Source organism: Nyctibius grandis, chromosome 21 (genome assembly GCF_013368605.1).
Source record: "Nyctibius grandis isolate bNycGra1 chromosome 21, bNycGra1.pri, whole genome shotgun sequence".
NCBI lineage: Eukaryota > Metazoa > Chordata > Aves > Nyctibiiformes > Nyctibiidae > Nyctibius > Nyctibius grandis.
The window spans coordinates 5,329,099-5,346,064 of NC_090678.1; the positions used below are offsets into that span (position 1 = coordinate 5,329,099).

The following is a 16,966-nucleotide window of genomic DNA, read 5'->3' on the forward strand; positions in this document are numbered from 1 at the left end:
AACAAAACTTGAAAAGTTCCCTGAATTAAAAAAAAAAACCCAAACCCAGAAGAAGCTTTGTTCCAAATGTGAGTTAAGATTGCCGTGTAAGAATGCATTTGCCCTGCGGTGTTAATTTTAAAGCATAGCTACCTAAAAACAGAGAAATAAACAAAGATAAAATATCATAGAATAAACTGCTGCCAAAATAATAAATAAGTGCAGTTGTCTTAAGTGTGGAGAAATCTATATTTCACCATCATGCAACAATCTGTTGCTGGTCCCCAAATAAATACTGCTTTTTCATTAATCATCCCAAACTATGAATAATGCAAACACTTTCTGGAAAGGAGTGCTTATATGTACCAGCTCCTAATGCACTTTATCAGTTGTTCATAGGCAACTGTAAATCAAGATTTTCCTGTCAAAAAGCCAACATTCCTTTACCTTAAAAAAAAAAAAAAAAAAAAAAGAGAAAAAAAATCCTGTTGTGATTTGCTGTGTATGAAAATCTTTTCCTAAACTAATGTTAGAGAGAATATAAGTATTTAAATGCTTGGCACGACAGCGAAGGTGGAAAATGTCTCGGTCTGCAGCTCAGGGGGAAGGTGGTGGTTTTTCAAAATGTATTAGTGCACACAGACTTATCAGCTGGGCAGGGTGAGGCTCCTGAAGGCGACACCTGTGCTGTTCCTTGGGGTTAAGTGTTTTCTTCTGTGGTCACTGTGAGGGTAACCATGGTCTTGTTTGAGTTGCCTTATCTAGTGCTGAAGGAAATTTTGTAAGCTCCTGCTTTCCACAAGACCTTCTAGAAAGGATGCTGCTCTGCACACAGGCATGAATGAGGAGTTTCACTCCAGCAAGTTGCAGCCCCTGAGGCTGAGACTGCACTGTGCTGCCGGTGAAGCTGCATCCGCACGGAGCAGGAGGTCATGATCCTCCTTGCTGATGCAGCCCTGTTGGCAACAGCGCTGGTGAAGACACGGTTATGCAGGGGGAAGGCTTTTGTCTCATGAGGTAAAGCTGGCAGAAGAGCTTAGTTCCCAGCGTGAGCTCCTGCTCTGCCAAAGGTTTCACTGGTATCCCTGTTGGTGGAGCTTTCTTGGCAAACTCCTGCACGTTACAGTCGAAAGGAGGAAAATCTGGATGACGCCTGGGAACCCAGGAGCAATGAGGGCTTCAAAACTACTTTGATACCTCCAGTTCATTAAAGTACAAGGGCATCACAAACACTGAATCACAAAGCAAAGGCTGTTATGCCAAGTTAGTAATACCAAAAAAAGTCATTGCGTATTATTTGAAGTGCATATGTTTGTGTCCTCCTTTGGAGTGTGTGTTTTATGTTTGGGCATAGAGGGGTTGATAGGTAAAGTATGTTGAATACAACTAAGCCTAGTGTGGAGGTGGTAGGAAATTTTTAGGCCAGTAACAAGGATAAATTTGAAGGATAAACTCCCTTTGCAGTTCTCAGGCGTCCAGTGTGAACCTGTATTGCATGATCTGCATGGCTGTGGGCAGTGTCCTAGCCCAACTCCCCAGGGAGCTGGTGCCTTTCCTCAGGGCTTGTTACGGGAAGTGCCTACACAAATACACAAAGGCGGCGTTACTTGGAGGGTGTTAGGACAAGGAGGAGAAAGTACAGGTGATGTGTGCCCAGTCTTTGTGCGTACACCCTGCACGGCTGGCTTCTGCCCTGTGTGTATCTACAAGAACCGTTGGGTTAGCTGTTTGCACACCCCTGCCTCTTCTCATCTTAAATTGCTGATTACCTGGCTGCCCCCAAGTGAAACAGTTACCTTGGCTTGTTTAGCATCAAAGTGGCATCTCAGGCACCTCTTCTTCAGTTGCTTTTTACATTCAGCTTCACAGATGCCCGCAACTATGGCTGGCTTCAGGGCAGTCTCCTTCCCCCCTCTTGTAGGCGATGTACATCTACTTATTTTTCCAATCTACTTTCCATACTAATTGTTTTCACTGGATTCATTAGAGTACTTGCTCCTACTTTATTCAGAGAAATCAATTTGTTCTTTCCTTCCCCACACCCCTGAGAAATGCCTTGAAGTGTGCCAAATCGAGGGGCCAGAATTTTTTTGAGGCAAATTCCATCGCGTCCTTTTAATTGCAAATCGTGTTGTGGAATTCTGTTCTTATTTAAAAAAGAAAAAGAGAAAAGAGAAAGTTGGGCATGTTCTTTCTGGGCATGTTCTTTCTAGGCGTGCTTTGTGGGCGTTATAATTATTAGACTCTGTTCTCTACAAGCCCCATTTGTTTCTGAATATAGAGTTAGGCCCTTTGTTTGCTGGGAGAGGTCACTTTTTGCCTTCCATTTCCATTTAGTAGGTAGGTGGGAACAGAAATGTCAGTGTGTTCCTCTGGAAGAGAGGCAAAGAGGGGAATTAATACATGTTCCTAGCAGGCTTTTTCTTTTTTCCCTTTTCTTAGAGTATAACTCATAACCCATTAGCATGTGAAGTGCTTGCCCTCCACTTGGTCTTTGTAGGTTTTCTGAGTTTTGGCTGCTGAAGATAATCTGTCCTACAGCTTGCAGGGTTGTTTGGCCAGGTTTGCTGGTGATCGGTCTGTTACAAGGGTGGTGATGTAGATTATAGACAATCTTCTTCTATCTCAGTCCTCCATGACTAACGAACAGTGACACTTCACCCATAGCTGTTCCTCATTTCTCCAGCAATTCCTAGAACCAAAGTTTTTACCTCCGAGAGGAGCCTGTTGGTGGCAGAGCCACACATGGTTCATAGTCTCCCTTGTCATGGCTGCCTCACAGCAAATACCGTCAAAAAAATCTATCTAAGGAGCTTTGCCAAGCTGTCACACTGTGCTTGAAAGGGGCTGTGAGCCTTTCTGCCGTGAAGACTTCCTTCTAGCGAAAAGGCCTCTGCCTAAATCCAGGGATTTTTGCCTAATTCTTACTCTTTTCCTTTGCCTTTACACCCACCCTGGCTGAGGCTTCTTCCAGTGCTGGAGTCTTCATCACAGGCAGATCCTCTGGCCGGAGCTGGCGTAGGACATACGCAGCCCTCACCGGCCCTGTCCTCATGAACAAGAGAGACAGAAGTAGAGGTTGACATGATCCCTCACCTGACTCCTGTAAAGAACCTGTTACTCCCCCATAAAGAGTTCCTCGCTGAAACTGAGACTTCCAAATCCCCCTGCCATGGAGCACATTACACTTGGGTGCCACACTGAAACCAGGCAGTGAGCTGAAGAGCTGCTGGAGCACAAAAAGAAGCTACAGCTGTGGGCGGGGGGAAGTTGATCTTTCGCATTTCTCAAAAAGTTAAGACAGTGTTGCTCTTTCAGGGGTAATTATGCTAATTCCTGTGCTTATAAACTTGCCTTTGTCCATGAAAATTGCTTGGAATTTGTAGCAAGCCATATTTTCCCCAGCCGGGCGGAGAGTTTCTTGTTTCTTTTCTTGGCTTCCTTTTCGGATTCCCGTAAAGAGGATAGCCTCTGATGAGGTTTTACAGTTCTCCTAGGAAGCACTGCTGGCCCTGACTTCCTTTCACAGCCTTGTCTGGGTGTATACGCTACAGAAGACCATCTAAATCTGATAGGCACTAGAGTGATAATGTTACACCTCTTTGCCACTTGTAAGTGCCGCTGTGCTGTCTTGTATCCAAGCCGTGCGGCCCCATCCTCCACTGTAGAGTCTGTCTGCAGCCTGGCTGAGAAACCGATCTGTCTTACCTGAACAGGCTGCAAGCAAAGCTTCGTCACTCTCTTTTCTTTGTGAGAGAAACCCCAGGCTGAGAAAGCCTTACTGAAAATCTGACCAAGGGGAAAGGTGGATGTGAACAGGATTTGGAAACAAGAAACTTTTCCAGAGAGAAGCTCACTTAGCGAGGAAGAAAAGTTTCTCAAGTAGATTGGTTTTAGAGGGGCTCAAGTAAGTGCTGTGGGTCCAAAGTCAAGGGAGGATGAAGTATCTCTGCAAGAGAGGTTTTGGGGATCCTTTGAGACTGACAGATTCGTGGTCATTTTTCTCCTCCAAATAAACTGGATTTTTGAGGTGATTTGTACATAGTTTCTCTGAAAAATGCTTACAGGTATCTCTGCTCCAGGTTCAGTCGCCTGTGGACTCTGCCACAATGTCACCAGTGGAAAGGACAGCAGCGTGGGTTCTCAATAACGGACAGTACGAAGAAGTAGAGGAGGACGCAGAGCAGAATGCAGATGAAGTCAAGCATGCTGAGAAGGTAGATTTTGTTCTGTATGTAGCTGACTTGAGGGTTGGCTGTGAGTCCTGTCCACCCCACGGCTGAACTCAGAACAGCTTTCGGGCGCTGCTTTGACAGAGTCATGCTTTCCAGTGCAGGTTGTATTGGCATCGCTTCCTCCTGTACATGCTGTCACTCCTACCTGTAGGGCAGTATCCCGTGCTATAGATTAGCCCACGTACAGGCTGTAGCATGTCCAATGGCTGCAAACTGACATAGCTGAGAGTTTGTACATTACAGGCGGGTGTTTGGCACTTAGGTGCATCATGAGTCACGCTGCCAAAGTGTATTAGATCCTGCTCAAGTCATTATTTTCTATGACAACACTATCGCTACAGCATACTGCCATTTTTCTATGCTTGCAAAACTTTTTAATGATCATTAAACTCCATTAAAAAAAAAAAATCATGATTGTTAACCCAACTGAGTGTAGCTTAGGATATGCTAAATGATTGTACAAGGCTCTGTAAATGCAATTCAGTCTTCATCAGTAGCTGCATTCAGATTCTGTCTTGGGCTTCACCTGAGGCAAATGCCTGTCGCACTGTACTAGGTAGTACAGTGTTTCTGGGCTACACAGAAATGTCCCTGATCATTTTTTTTTTTAAAGTGTATTTATTTTCATGAGTAGATAGCATATTTCCAAATACAGTTACATCTATGTGCTGCTATGGTGGTGAAGTTCAGTAAGAGGTTTGGTATTTTGAGAAGGCAGGGAGTGAGGAGGAGGAGAGGATTTGGTGGACAAGAAGCCGATGATTGTTAGGAAAGGTGGATGAACCCAAACCAACGTGGAATATTCTGAGATTCATTACACTGTTGCAGAAGTGGTTATCCACAGAGACAGTAAGGGAAAGAACAAAACCTCAGCCAAGTAAACTTACAGGCTCTGTTCTGTGGTGAATTATTTGCTCTGTCTTCACACGTCGTTTCATGCCTTCATTAGGTCCTGAGGAATGAGTTATCTGGGTCCCATACTGGTCTGTTTTGTAAGTTTGGTCTCCCCAGGACATTTTTACAGTTGAGCACTATTAGCAGCTTCTGTCCGGGAACTGCTTGAGTCTGGAGTAACTGGGGATGTTACCGGTCAGGACTGAGAGCTGTGTCAGAGCCCTCAGACTGCTTAAATTGTGCTACAGACTGACATCCTACAGGGTGGGAATAGCTTAATGCTCAGCGGGAGCCTGTGTGCTCCCTGGCTGGGGTTGTCCACGGTTTGCTTGTCATTTCCTTTACTTCTATCAATTTCTTTTTAATGAAAACAACAATGTCGTTCTCTGAACAGCAGCAGCAGATTATAATGATCTGATCTCTTCCTTTTTTTCTTCACATTTGATTCTTTCCTCCTTTCCTTCCACCTGCAGTACGAACAAGAGATAGTGAAGCTGAAGGAGCGCCTGAAGGTGTCAAGTCGCCGGCTGGAGGAATATGAGCGGCGGCTTCTGGTGCAAGAGCAACAAATGCAAAAGCTGCTGATGGAGTACAAGTCTAGGCTGGAAGACAGTGAGGAGAGGCTGCGCAGGCAACAGGAGGAGAAGGACAGCCAGATGAAAAGTATCATCAGCAGGTGAGGCTTTGGAAAGTTTGGGTCTGCGTAGGACAAGAAGCTCCCGTGTGTCATGTGTTCTCTTTGACACTAAAGAAGGTAGTTTTGTGGGCTTCTTGACACCTCTGGGCTGATACCATCCTGCTGTAGAGGTGAAGAAACGGCGGTGCAGGTGTGGAGACTTGCCTCAGATTGCCAGGAGAGTGAAGGAAATTATTTGGGAATTTTTAACCCTGGTCTTTGTTGTACTTATAGCAGGTCTTTTTGCTCTATTTGGAATCTGTACTCAAGGCAGTAGCTTTTCAGAGCAGTTGCATTTTTGGCAATGTCCATTTTGAGAATAACAAGGTTAGGCAATTGGGAGTGTCAGATGGATAGATAAGCTTTTCCGAGTGCAGCAGAATTCTTCTCTTGCAGAGCCAGGACAATCGGAGATGTCAAACCAACAGGCCAGAGTACCTGAAACACTCTGGAAGAGTACTAAACTGTCCTAATTTGTACCTCTTTTTGCTCATCAGACTCATGGCAGTTGAAGAGGAGCTGAAGAAGGATCATGCAGAGATGCAAGCTGTCATCGATGCAAAGCAGAAGATTATCGATGCACAGGTAAGGAGCTCAGGTTCCCCGAGAACCAAGTGTTCTGTGCGTAGAACCCATTATTTTCCCCTATCCTCCCACCCCAGCGTTGTTATCTAGCTCCCAAGCCAGTATTGGCCCATGGTGTTCCACATGTGACTTACTGCCTTCTAGGAGAGAATTGGGTTTTTGAATTAATAAAGACTCTACTGTCTGACACTAGGCTTTGAGACAGCCTGACAACAAATCACAGGACTGAGTGCTTCTCCAAAACCTTTTCTCCTTTGTGAGATCCCAAGGGGATAAAGGAGTAGCGGAGCATTGTGTAGGCATTGTTCCGAGCGTGGGCCTGGGAACTCGGGAAAAGCTGTGCTTCATCCCAGCATAGTTTAATTGCCATGTGCATGCATCTCAGCTATGCAAGCTAAAAGCATGGCTTTGAACGTTGGAGTCAAGAAAAGAGAATGCTTGCAACAGAGCATTGCCCTGTATGATGTCATATGTGGCATGTCACCCCGTCTGACTGTCCACGTCAGTCCTGGAGAAATGCCCACTCTGCCACAAACCTGCAGTGCTTGCCTCAGTCAACACAAGTTCGCTGTGGGAAGTGGGACCTCGTGGGCAATGCATGTGGGTGTGTCGTGTGGGATCGTTTCAGCTTTTCTTCTGTCTCTGTGCTGATCCCAGAGAGCAAAGCTTGTACGACAGAACCTGAGACCGGTTTGATAGCTGCCTGTCGTGTTACGTTTGTGATATTTGCGTTTAGAGGACATCTTTCCCGCGTCTGGGCTTTTCAGTAGTTCCAACTGTAAACTTCCCTTAATAGATAATTTCAAGAAGATGACCTGTTTTGGGAATAACCCAAGTTATTTCAGAAAGTTGTTTCCTTACACAAAGAGTGGCAGGGGTGGAAGCATCAGTTGAACATTGTTAAAGATGGTACTGGCGTATTCAAATATAGGCCTGGGAGCACAAAAGGGCATACTCTGGCTATTTTTTTCCCTGTTGAATGGCCAGCAATAATAGCCATGTTTGAGCTCGCATGGAACTGTAGGGAAAATATAAAGTAGAAAAAAGCTGTGGTTTTAAAAGCAGGGTAACACTAGGAGCTTATTTGTAGCAGGTTTCTTTTTGATCGTTTTGAAAAGTTCTGTTTTTCCTGCTGCCTCTGCCCTTTTTCCCACAGTTCTTCAGAAAGACTATTCATGAAAGTTGGATTTTTGGGTCTGTGCCACCTAATCTGAATAAATCACTGGTGTACAATAATGTGGCACTTCTGTTACCTAGCCTTGCAGAGTAAAAAGAAAATCCTGCTGGCGTTACACCATATATAGTTCCTAGCTGTTGTGTAAGATGCTCTACGTGGAGGCACCAGTGTAGTCACCCAGTCTAGATGCAGCTCAAGATGAAATCCTTTCTGTGAGGACTTGCACTCAAAATGCAAAGCGGGAGAGTGCTGGAGAATGAAGAGGAATGTAGTCAGTCACTGTATGTTTTTATTTTCTTGGTGGTGGGGGAACAGTACAGCAGCCTCCAGTCTGATCAAGGAGTCTGGCAAGTGGAAGCTGGAGTAGATGTTGCATGTGCTGGGCCATTTTTCGGAGATGGGGGCGGTCAGGGGATCTTGCTGTTACACACTGAGGGAATGGCAGCTGATCCAAACAGCAGCCTGGTTTTTGAAGGAGGTGATGCCTTTTTCATGTGCCTCAGGAAAGGTGAAAGGGGCACAGAGCAAACTCCTAAAAAGTGATTTTTGGAGGGGAGGATTTGAGAGATTGTGAGTGACTAAGAAACTCTCGGCCTAGCAAGGCAGAGAGAGGAGCAGTCTGGTCCCTCAGTGTCACCATCTGGCAGAGGGGACTGCTGCTGACTTGTGAAAGCTTCACACCCTTGGGGCTGGAAAGGTGTGGTCCTTGATCACGCTTGATCAAATGATGCATCATTTATCACCTGCAGTGGAAATTGTTGAAAAAACAGTAGCATTAATGATTCCTCTTTTAATCTGACACTTTTTTCTTCTGAAGTGCTGTTAGCTACTTGGGCAAGCAAGGTCATCGGCAAACCTCAGCTGCTTCAGTGTCAGCCGGTTGATGGGGGAAGCTTAGTTGTCATTGCCCTTTCTTGGGTGCCTGAGCAGAAGAGGAAACTGATGAAAGATTCAGAACAGAAACACCAGAGGAGCCCAAGTGTTTGCAGGGTTCTGTAGCAATCCCTCTAAGTTGCGCTTGGAAGATTTTCTTTTTAGTCTGTGGTTCATTTGGCAAAGGGATATACCAGTGGCTAGAACAGAAAAGGTCTTTTTTAGGTGAGATTTATGGAGCAGAGTTGGAACCTGGCTTATCACACCTGTTTGAAGAGGGCATCCCTGACTGAGCAGGGGTGAGGTCTGGCTGAACTCTCTCCTTGGAGCAGCGGAGCTGCAAAGAGTATTAGCCCAGTTGCTATTGCAAGTGACATCTCCGCTGTGTTAAATTACAGGTCATAAATGGGGATGAGATAATTCAACCAGGCAAGTAAACCCACTCAGTTCTCTAGCTGAGCAGTACCCAGTCCTGGCCCAGTGCACTGACCTCCTACCCATTCCAGCTCCTCCCACTCCCTGTGCCCAATTCCTGTGTGTTGGAGACACGTTGGTTAGCGTGTATTTTCCTTTGGGTGAGAAGAAGCCTCTACTCACCAAGCTCGTGCTTTTAAGATTGATTTTCCAAGTGTAGGTTTCCAGCTGTTCTGCAAACTGGCATCGTGAGCCAGAAAATAACCAGCCTTTCATTTTGAACTCTTTGGAAAGCTGTATTCTTCAGAAAGAAATTTTCCTTTTCAATTCTGTATTCCAGGTGAAATTTAGTCCAAGGAGGAAGGAGCTTTAACTTGCAGAAGAACACATTTCTGCTCAGGCAGTTGTGTTTTGCAGGGTTTATTTCAGCACGGGAGGAAGGGCTAAGGCCTCAGACTCCTCCATTGTCCGTTCTCCTTCCTTGCGTTGGCTGGATCAGGGCTGTAGCCTGCCTTGCTGTTGATTTCTTGTGCCTCCTCCTCCATTTGCTCGGTCTCTTCAGGGCTGTACTACAAGCAGTACTTAAATTCTGCTTTGTTTTTGCACCCTAACGCTTACCCCTGTGGGGAAACCCACTGAGAAAAGCAAACAGTACTTGATTACTGATGTACCACACAGCTGATGTGCTGGGATCAAACTCTCAAGGGGCTGTTGCAGCACGTAGGTCTCCTGAGCAGTATGTCTGAACTATCCCATAATGTTTGTGCCTTCTATGCATCGTTTTTCCTTCCATTTTGTTTCTCAGTGGGCTGGACTGGGAAGAGTTCCTGCATGCAGCTGTTTTGATTCAAGTAAATTAGACATTTTTCCTTCTCAAAGAAAAAAAGCCAATCAGCTGGTAGCATGGAGAGCATATTTACCTGTTGCTGTCTCTGTTGCTGCTTTGTGTGGCTGCATTTTTTTTTTTTGAGGGAAGATGAAAATTGCCATTTCTAATTGTGCCGCCAACTCATTGGCTTGGCCCTCCAGTGCTGTATCCCACTGCAGATAATCGAGCTGTTAGTAGGCTGGGTTTTGTTGATGTTTTTTTTTATTTTTTTATAAATTTCATACACATCCTTCAGCTTTCTGAATCCTTCTGCTAAGAGTGGAGGCTAGCACTTTGTGTGCCGGGAGAATCAAACCTGGGATGTGGGAACCCTGGATTCGGCGGAGCCCGGGAGCCCCTCTGAGCTGGAATGGGTCTAGGAGCAGTGTGTTCAGTGTTTGTTCTTTGTGTTCTGTCGATGGCATCTCCCCCTCCGCCCACACTGCCCTCTTCCCCTTCACCTCAAATAACCCCTTAGTTGTAGCTTTTGGCTGTTTCTTCTCTGTGTTGCTGTTGCACCCTCACTCCTGCTGATGACTGCAGGCTGCCATTATCTGCTTTTATTTTTTATTTATTTCAAGCATACCATGAGTTTATTCCAAGCACACTCCATCCAAAATTACAGAGACAATGGCCGTTAGATACCACTTGCACTTTTCTCTGCCAGATGAAACCTCCACCACTTTTATTTTCTGCTGCCTGTTTCTGTTTTTCTAACATATTTAAAACAAAAAATAATAAATTGGCTATTGTTGTTATTAACACCAACACCTCCCTCCCCCCCTTTCCTCCCATGGCAAAACAGTGCACCTCCGTCGGCCTCGGTTGGAGGCTGGATAAAGCCACCATGACTGGATCAGTTCCCCAGTGTCACTTTGACTCACTGTCACCTTCCATCACGCAAAAAGGCCGGGAGGGCCAGAGCGGCCTGTGAAAAGCCCGTGGCACGCAGGGGCCATGTTACCCCGAGAAAACAGAAAGAGGCAGACATCCCATCTCACCAGAGAATGTTAGCCAAGCTGCCTCTGCCTAGAAATCATCTGACGACACTGCCACAGCCCCGGGTCCCGGAAGGTCCCCATAAAGCAGGCTGGTGGGGCAAAGGCGTTTCCTTTGTGAAGGAGCTCTGACTTTGTGGGGTGTTTGTTGCAGGAGAAGCGGATCGTGTCCCTGGACTCTGCCAACACTCGGCTGATGAGTGCCCTGACGCAGGTGAAGGAGCGCTACAGCATGCAAGTCCGCAATGGCATCTCCCCCACCAATCCCACCAAGCTTTCCATCACGGAGAATGGTGAATTCAAAAACAGCAGCTGCTAACTGGGCAGATGCTGCCATCCATCTTCCCAGGAGAAGGGCAAGAGGGAGCAAGACTCAAGAAACCTTCAAAATAGCCCCCCCTTCCCCTTACAGGTTTACATAATGCTGCTAATAAAAAGGAAAAGAGAAAGAACTCTGAAAGGTGGACTTTAATTCCCCACTCAAGGCCAGGAGAACCGGGCTCCCGAGAACAAGTCCTTCCATATCACTGTGTAAATAGAGGGAGCTCTGGGGTCGTGTACAGAAAATGCCGATGTAATATACCAAAAGGACGTGAATACTGTAGATTTTTTTAATTATTGCTATTTTTATTATTATTATTTTTTCTCTCGTTGAAAGCACTGCAGTCCTTGGAGGAGGAAGAAGGGAGTGTGGGTGCATGTGTGTTGTGGGTGAGAGCGCGTGAGCTGAGCAGTGGGTTACGCTAGACAGCAGCTGTATATATCAGGCTGGCTGATACAAGTACATGAGTGGAGTGAAATCGTAGTGGAATGAATTCTGTAAGAAAACGCATCTGCTGGTTTTATTCCCCCCCTTCTCTAGCTGTTCTTTAACTGAATGCAAACTCGATAGCAAACAATTTTGGCAAGAAAATTGTCTCTTGCTGGGTCCTGTACCTACTTTCAGTAGGACTCCAGCAAAAAATGGTCAGTCTTTTTGAACAAGGTGAAATCGGAGCAGCAGGCTTGTTTCCTTGCATTTGCACACAGTCAGGCTTCCCATCAACCAGAGGGAATCTGCAGTTTTTCAAGGTAGGATTCTTTCTTTTTTTACCCCAGTTCTAACTCAGTTTTATATTTTCTGGTTTGAGAATTTAGAGACTTGTAAATACTTTTTTTTTTTAAAACTTTCTATCCAATCCCCCCTTTCCACACCATGCAGCGGCACCCTGCCTTCATCCTCCGCGCTCCATCGGGAGCAGTCAGGTTAACGCTCCGAGGAAGGGCTAACCGAGGGTGCCCTTGCCCAGCGAAGCAGGCTTCCACGTGCACATTTCCTTTTGCCTAGAGGATTTCGGTATTTTAACTCTCGTTCAGTTTCACTATTTCAGCCACTAGCTCAGCCAGCCTAGTTCCAATGACAGATGCTTTCTGCACGTTTGCATTAAGAGATCTTCCATTTCCACTGAAATTTACCCTTCTCTGGATACTTTAAAGGGTTTTTTTTGACATTCTGTACACACCAGATTTTTCTTCAGGAGTTTTGACTAAGCTTTCATCTCCCATTACTTTCAGTTGCGTTTCGTAGCAGCATACTTCGAGGCTGTATGTGAATGCGTATATAATTACAAAGTGACCTTCTCGTGGAAGATAACAACATTCATAATGTCATGCACAAACTGTAAAAGATTAACAGTCAGTGACACAGTATTGTCAATTCTCATGATTTCATCAAACGCCACAATATTTCACCTGAGGCGGTTTTTTAAATCTTCAAATTCTCAAGTAATAATAATGTGTGAATCTGCACTTTCACTTTTTGGTATACATTTCTAGCCCCCCAAACTCTCAAAAGTAAATAAAAACATTGCAACAGCAATTGAAATTTTGAATTACAGAAGTATACTAATAACAGTGAGTGTGATTAATGGAAATTAGAAATTGGAAAAGTTGACTTCAAACCGAGACAAAACCTCGAGACGGTGCCCCGATGTGGGGCGAGAGTAGCAAACAGTTCAGGCTGCACGTAGGAGCACGTTAATGAGGTGGCTGTGAGGGCACCTGCCTGAAATCATGTAGCCTGTGATACGGAGGAGGTCAGCACTGGTTATCCTTTCTGGCCTTGGTTTCTGAATCTCTGCAATCGTACTACATTAAAAATGTAGGCATTTCTAAGCCAATTTCTTGACCTCCCGAAAAGTGACCCATGTTGCGTTGAACATGAAGGACTGGCAATACTGAGGACTCAAAGTCACTGTGTGTGGTTTGTTTGTTCTTTGGAAATGAATTAATCTCACCTCTGTGGGCACGTGCAGCTTGTGACAGAGCGCAGTACGTTAACTGTTCTGCCCGATTATTGCATTACGATACTTCAGTTAAACTTCATCACGCAAGTATGTGACATTACTAACTATGCATAAATACAGAGACCACATCTCCTGCGCTGTAGGATGTGTAACAAAAATATGTATGAATCTCTCCTAGCAAGGCCTTGGCTGTTAATTTACACCTAGAGGAGACTTGTCTGCAGCAAGTTGGGATTTATATTTAATGCTTAGTTCTTCCAGATCAAAGCTGCTCTGGCTGCTCAAATGCGAGCTGGTACTACAGGCCAAGGAGCATCCCTGTCTTGTTCTCGGTGTGTCATCACCAAGTCAGCCCTGTCTGACGCCCCTGGGGTTGTGCTTTGCGTTTACTCAGTAGTGATTTCTTTTCGATACTTTCCAAACCGTCTTCCACCTTTGGGTCATCACTGACCTCTGATATTTTCTTCCTCAGACTGTGCCTTTAAGTTCCTTCTTTCCTTCTTAATGCACCACGGCCATAGGCAGTCTATCGAGTTTGTATTAATCTGTCTTGTGAGTAGCTCCCTTTTACAAGAAACCTTTGCAAACCCCTTTTTGTTGAGTGTTTTTGCGTGATCTGCATCTCCCCTTTGCTATGTACCATAATTACACAGCTGAAGCGTGGGAAATCCATTCCCAAAAGTAGCCTTTGCAGCTGGGCACGTGGATTGCTCACTTACTACACAGTGCAAATAGTAGGGGTGTTCTGTGACAGAGAGAGAGCAAGTGGTCGTAGGCGTACATCGACTAGAAGAAGGCAGAAGCAGGTATGTCACTCTGGTAGCGTTAGTCTAGCGTTAATTTGGGAAACACATTTCACTGGAGCTCCCCAGCTTCCTGGTAATCTACAGAAGGTCACTGGTGGAACTGTGTGGTTCGATGCTGAAGATTCCGAGGCGTCCACTTTGGTTTCTGCAGAGAAATGCAATAGGGGCAACATTGCAGCCCTGATTTTTAGAGGTGAAATAATACCTGCCCCAAGATGGATACGTTTTGGTGAGCTCTTCAGTGATGTAGCATTCTAATAATGTACCTTCTCCTATGTATAGCTTATAGACTAGGAAAAGCTGCTATTCTAAAAGAGTCAGACCCATCAGTATTGTCCTCACAGCTTGTTGCTAGGCTGGTTGTTTCTCTTCTATTTCAGTTTCCACCCTCAAGTGCAAAGTGTACTCCTTGAACTCCCGCTAGAGAGGAGAAGCTGCCTGTTGACCCAAAGGGGATGAAGGTTGCAGGCTCACAATGCTGCAAGACTAAAATTGATCAGCCGCAGAGCAAACCGCTGTGCTCCTGAGTTCTGCAGGCAGCTGTCTCTCCTCGTTTGTTACCAAGCAGCTTTATCTAGAGAAATTTTAAGCCACTCCAAACCGACAATATGTGAAAATGCCAGCTTCTATTTTGTCCAGTCTGGTAAAATTCAAGTGACACTAAACCACGTGGCAGCCAAAAGGTCTGTCTATTTTAGAGCAAGAGCCCCAACTGGGCCTGATCACATTTGTTTTAAGACTAGTAGCCAGTGGGTTTCTGCAGCGATGAGAGAAGAGGTCAATAGTGCGAAGTCTGATGATGAGCGTTATAGACGTGAGGTTTGGGTTCATACTTTCAGCAAATGCATCAGGCTGCGTCTAATGCTGTTGCAAGCAACTGCTGCTCTCCTTTGGAAACGGCTGAAGTAGTGCAGGAAACATTTAATAGCCTGTAGGAGTAATACTTGTCAGTTCCTAAGACTGGGACAGAAAAGTTGCCCCATCCTGGCATCTCAGTCCTTGCTGGCCACGTTAGTACTGTTCCAGGGTGATTCTTCCCAAACCACAAAGCCACCCGGGCCTTCCGAGTTCTCAGTAAAAGCTCACGGCCAGTGTGGCGGGGCAGGGACACGGAGCAGCGTTGGGTAGCGCTGTGGCCTTTTGCCGTGTTGCATGCGGTGGCTGCAGAGCGTGTGAGAACAGAGGTGACCAGAATGACGTGGGATAGGCGCTCACGGAGAAGAGGGAGCACGGCCTAGGAGTGGCATCCTGTAAATGCCCATTCTCGGCAACTCTAGGAATTCAGACCTGTTTTTAAGGAAATAGTCAGATTTCATGTCCAGGAGTTACCAGCTGTTCTTTCCCTGGTATATGAGAAATGGGCAGCTATGTGTAAAAGCACAGATTCATACAGCTACACACTTTGCAACATTCCTCTCCGGTGGCATAACTCAGGCAGGGGATTCCAGAGGAGCGTGGAAAGGGGCATGTGTATTTTGTAGTGAGAGAATATGAGGTGTATCCAGTAATAAATTCTGTATCCATCTAATAAGTCATCCAAGAAATGAGTTTTATTTTATGTTCTTGCAACTGCTTTGGGCTGGCTTAGGCTTTTTTTTTTTTACATGATATATTAATTTCATCTTTTAATGCTTGCTTAAACCCACCAGCTTTTGACTTCATCTGGAAACTCAATGATTGACGTCTGTCAATTTTACAGCAGTGCCCGTGGAACGTGTCAGCAATACTTACCTGCTAAGGTCACCGTGTGCGTATGAATTCTGTTTGTGTTCTGCAAAAATGTCTGTGTCGTTCCTGGAGAATAATTCCTGGCCAGGTGGAACCATTCCGGGTATTTCCATCGGTGATCAGCGTGGTCAGGCACAGGTATCCAGCTGGGTCTGACAGAGCAAAAAGGGTTAAATTTAGGCTGATGCTTTTAGGTATTTCCTTCTCGGCAGTAAGTTAACTCCCATGAGAGCGAGCATGTCGTTACAGATCATGCCTGCCAGGAATCCTACCTGTAAAAATGAATTTTCTGTCTCAAGGGCCTTAATAAGAGTGTTAATACATGGAACTGTTTTACAATGATAGCTCTAAATAATTTATTTTTTATTTCAACAAAGTACACCTTAAAAAGTAATAAACTTGTTTTTCAAGCCGTATTTTTATGCTAGTAGCACTGGACTGTTTGGTCTCTGAGATCCATTTCTGCATTTCATTGCCTGGGTTTGTTCTAAAGAAGATTTATTTTTGTTCTGTGAATAATTTTTGAAGGTTCTTGTAATATGTACAGATATAGATACATTTGAGGTCTTTTATTGATATTCCTACAAAGAATACAAATAAACTTTAACTTTAAACAGTTTGGACTCAGTCAACCTATGCTGATTGAAAATCTCTCTGCTCTCAGGTTGTACGTGGGTGTTGTGTAACTCGGAGGGTGGAGGGCAGCTCAGGCAGCGTAACGTCATGTTTGGGCCCGAGTCGCTCCCGTTTGGCACCAGGAGCTCCCTGGGTAACCCGAGGGGGTCTGTGGCGAAGCAGAGCAGCAGAATTAATTCCTTTCTCACGTTTCTGTGGTGGGTGCTTTGCTGGGGTGTCCAGCACGGGTCCCGGGGCTCTGCCTCCCCACGCCGGTGACCGCTGGCGCTTGCTGAAGCTGTCCGAAATACCTGGTGTTGCGGAGGGAGAGCGACAAGCCGTGGAGACACAGAGAATTGCTCTCTGCTGCTTTTTGCTGTGGGATTTTTTGGCTAAGAATAACACCTTAAGTGGTGAAAAGAGTTACCTTGTATTAATTAACGTGTTTATTCCTCTCATGCCGGACCGGTGACTGTGATCAGCCCAGTTTTCTCGTTCAGTCAATTCCTCGTTCACAGGTGCTCACGCACCAGCCCAGAGCTGCTGTGTGAGGCACAGATGTACAGAGGGATAGTTATTTACAGGTTCACATAAAATGCTGGATTCTAAGCAATTTGTATTGATTCTTCATATGTGTATGAAATCTTGTATATAATGAGCAAGAAAACCTTTCACATTGAACTTAGTGAACGTAAAACCTATACTCAAGGGGATGTTTTGCTAAAAGTCTTTTTATTTTCATTTCTCATGGTATTTTTTTTCCAGAGCTTTGAAGCCTACAGAATACACACAGCAAACCTGTAGTTGTTACTGTGTGCCTCCACCCTGGCCCT

At 45.3% G+C, this 16,966-nt stretch overlaps 1 protein-coding gene across 3 annotated transcripts in view; it reads left to right on the forward strand.

Annotated features, from left to right (window-relative positions):
* RASAL2 (RAS protein activator like 2) overlaps positions 1 to 16,132 on the forward strand; it is a 151,126-nt gene extending 134,994 nt beyond the window's left edge. For 2 of the 3 annotated variants that reach the window (XM_068417103.1, XM_068417104.1), the window contains exons 15-18: positions 4,062 to 4,196; positions 5,582 to 5,784; positions 6,282 to 6,369; positions 10,854 to 16,132. In XM_068417103.1, coding sequence (XP_068273204.1) covers positions 4,062 to 4,196; positions 5,582 to 5,784; positions 6,282 to 6,369; positions 10,854 to 11,018 — 591 coding nt within the window. In that variant the 3' untranslated portion in view covers positions 11,019 to 16,132. Of the gene's footprint in view, positions 1 to 4,061; positions 4,197 to 5,581; positions 5,785 to 6,281; positions 6,370 to 8,817; positions 9,567 to 10,853 lie in introns of those variants that run through there. The other variant, XM_068417105.1, reaches the window with a different exon arrangement.
* Positions 16,133 to 16,966: the final 834 nt, after the last annotated feature.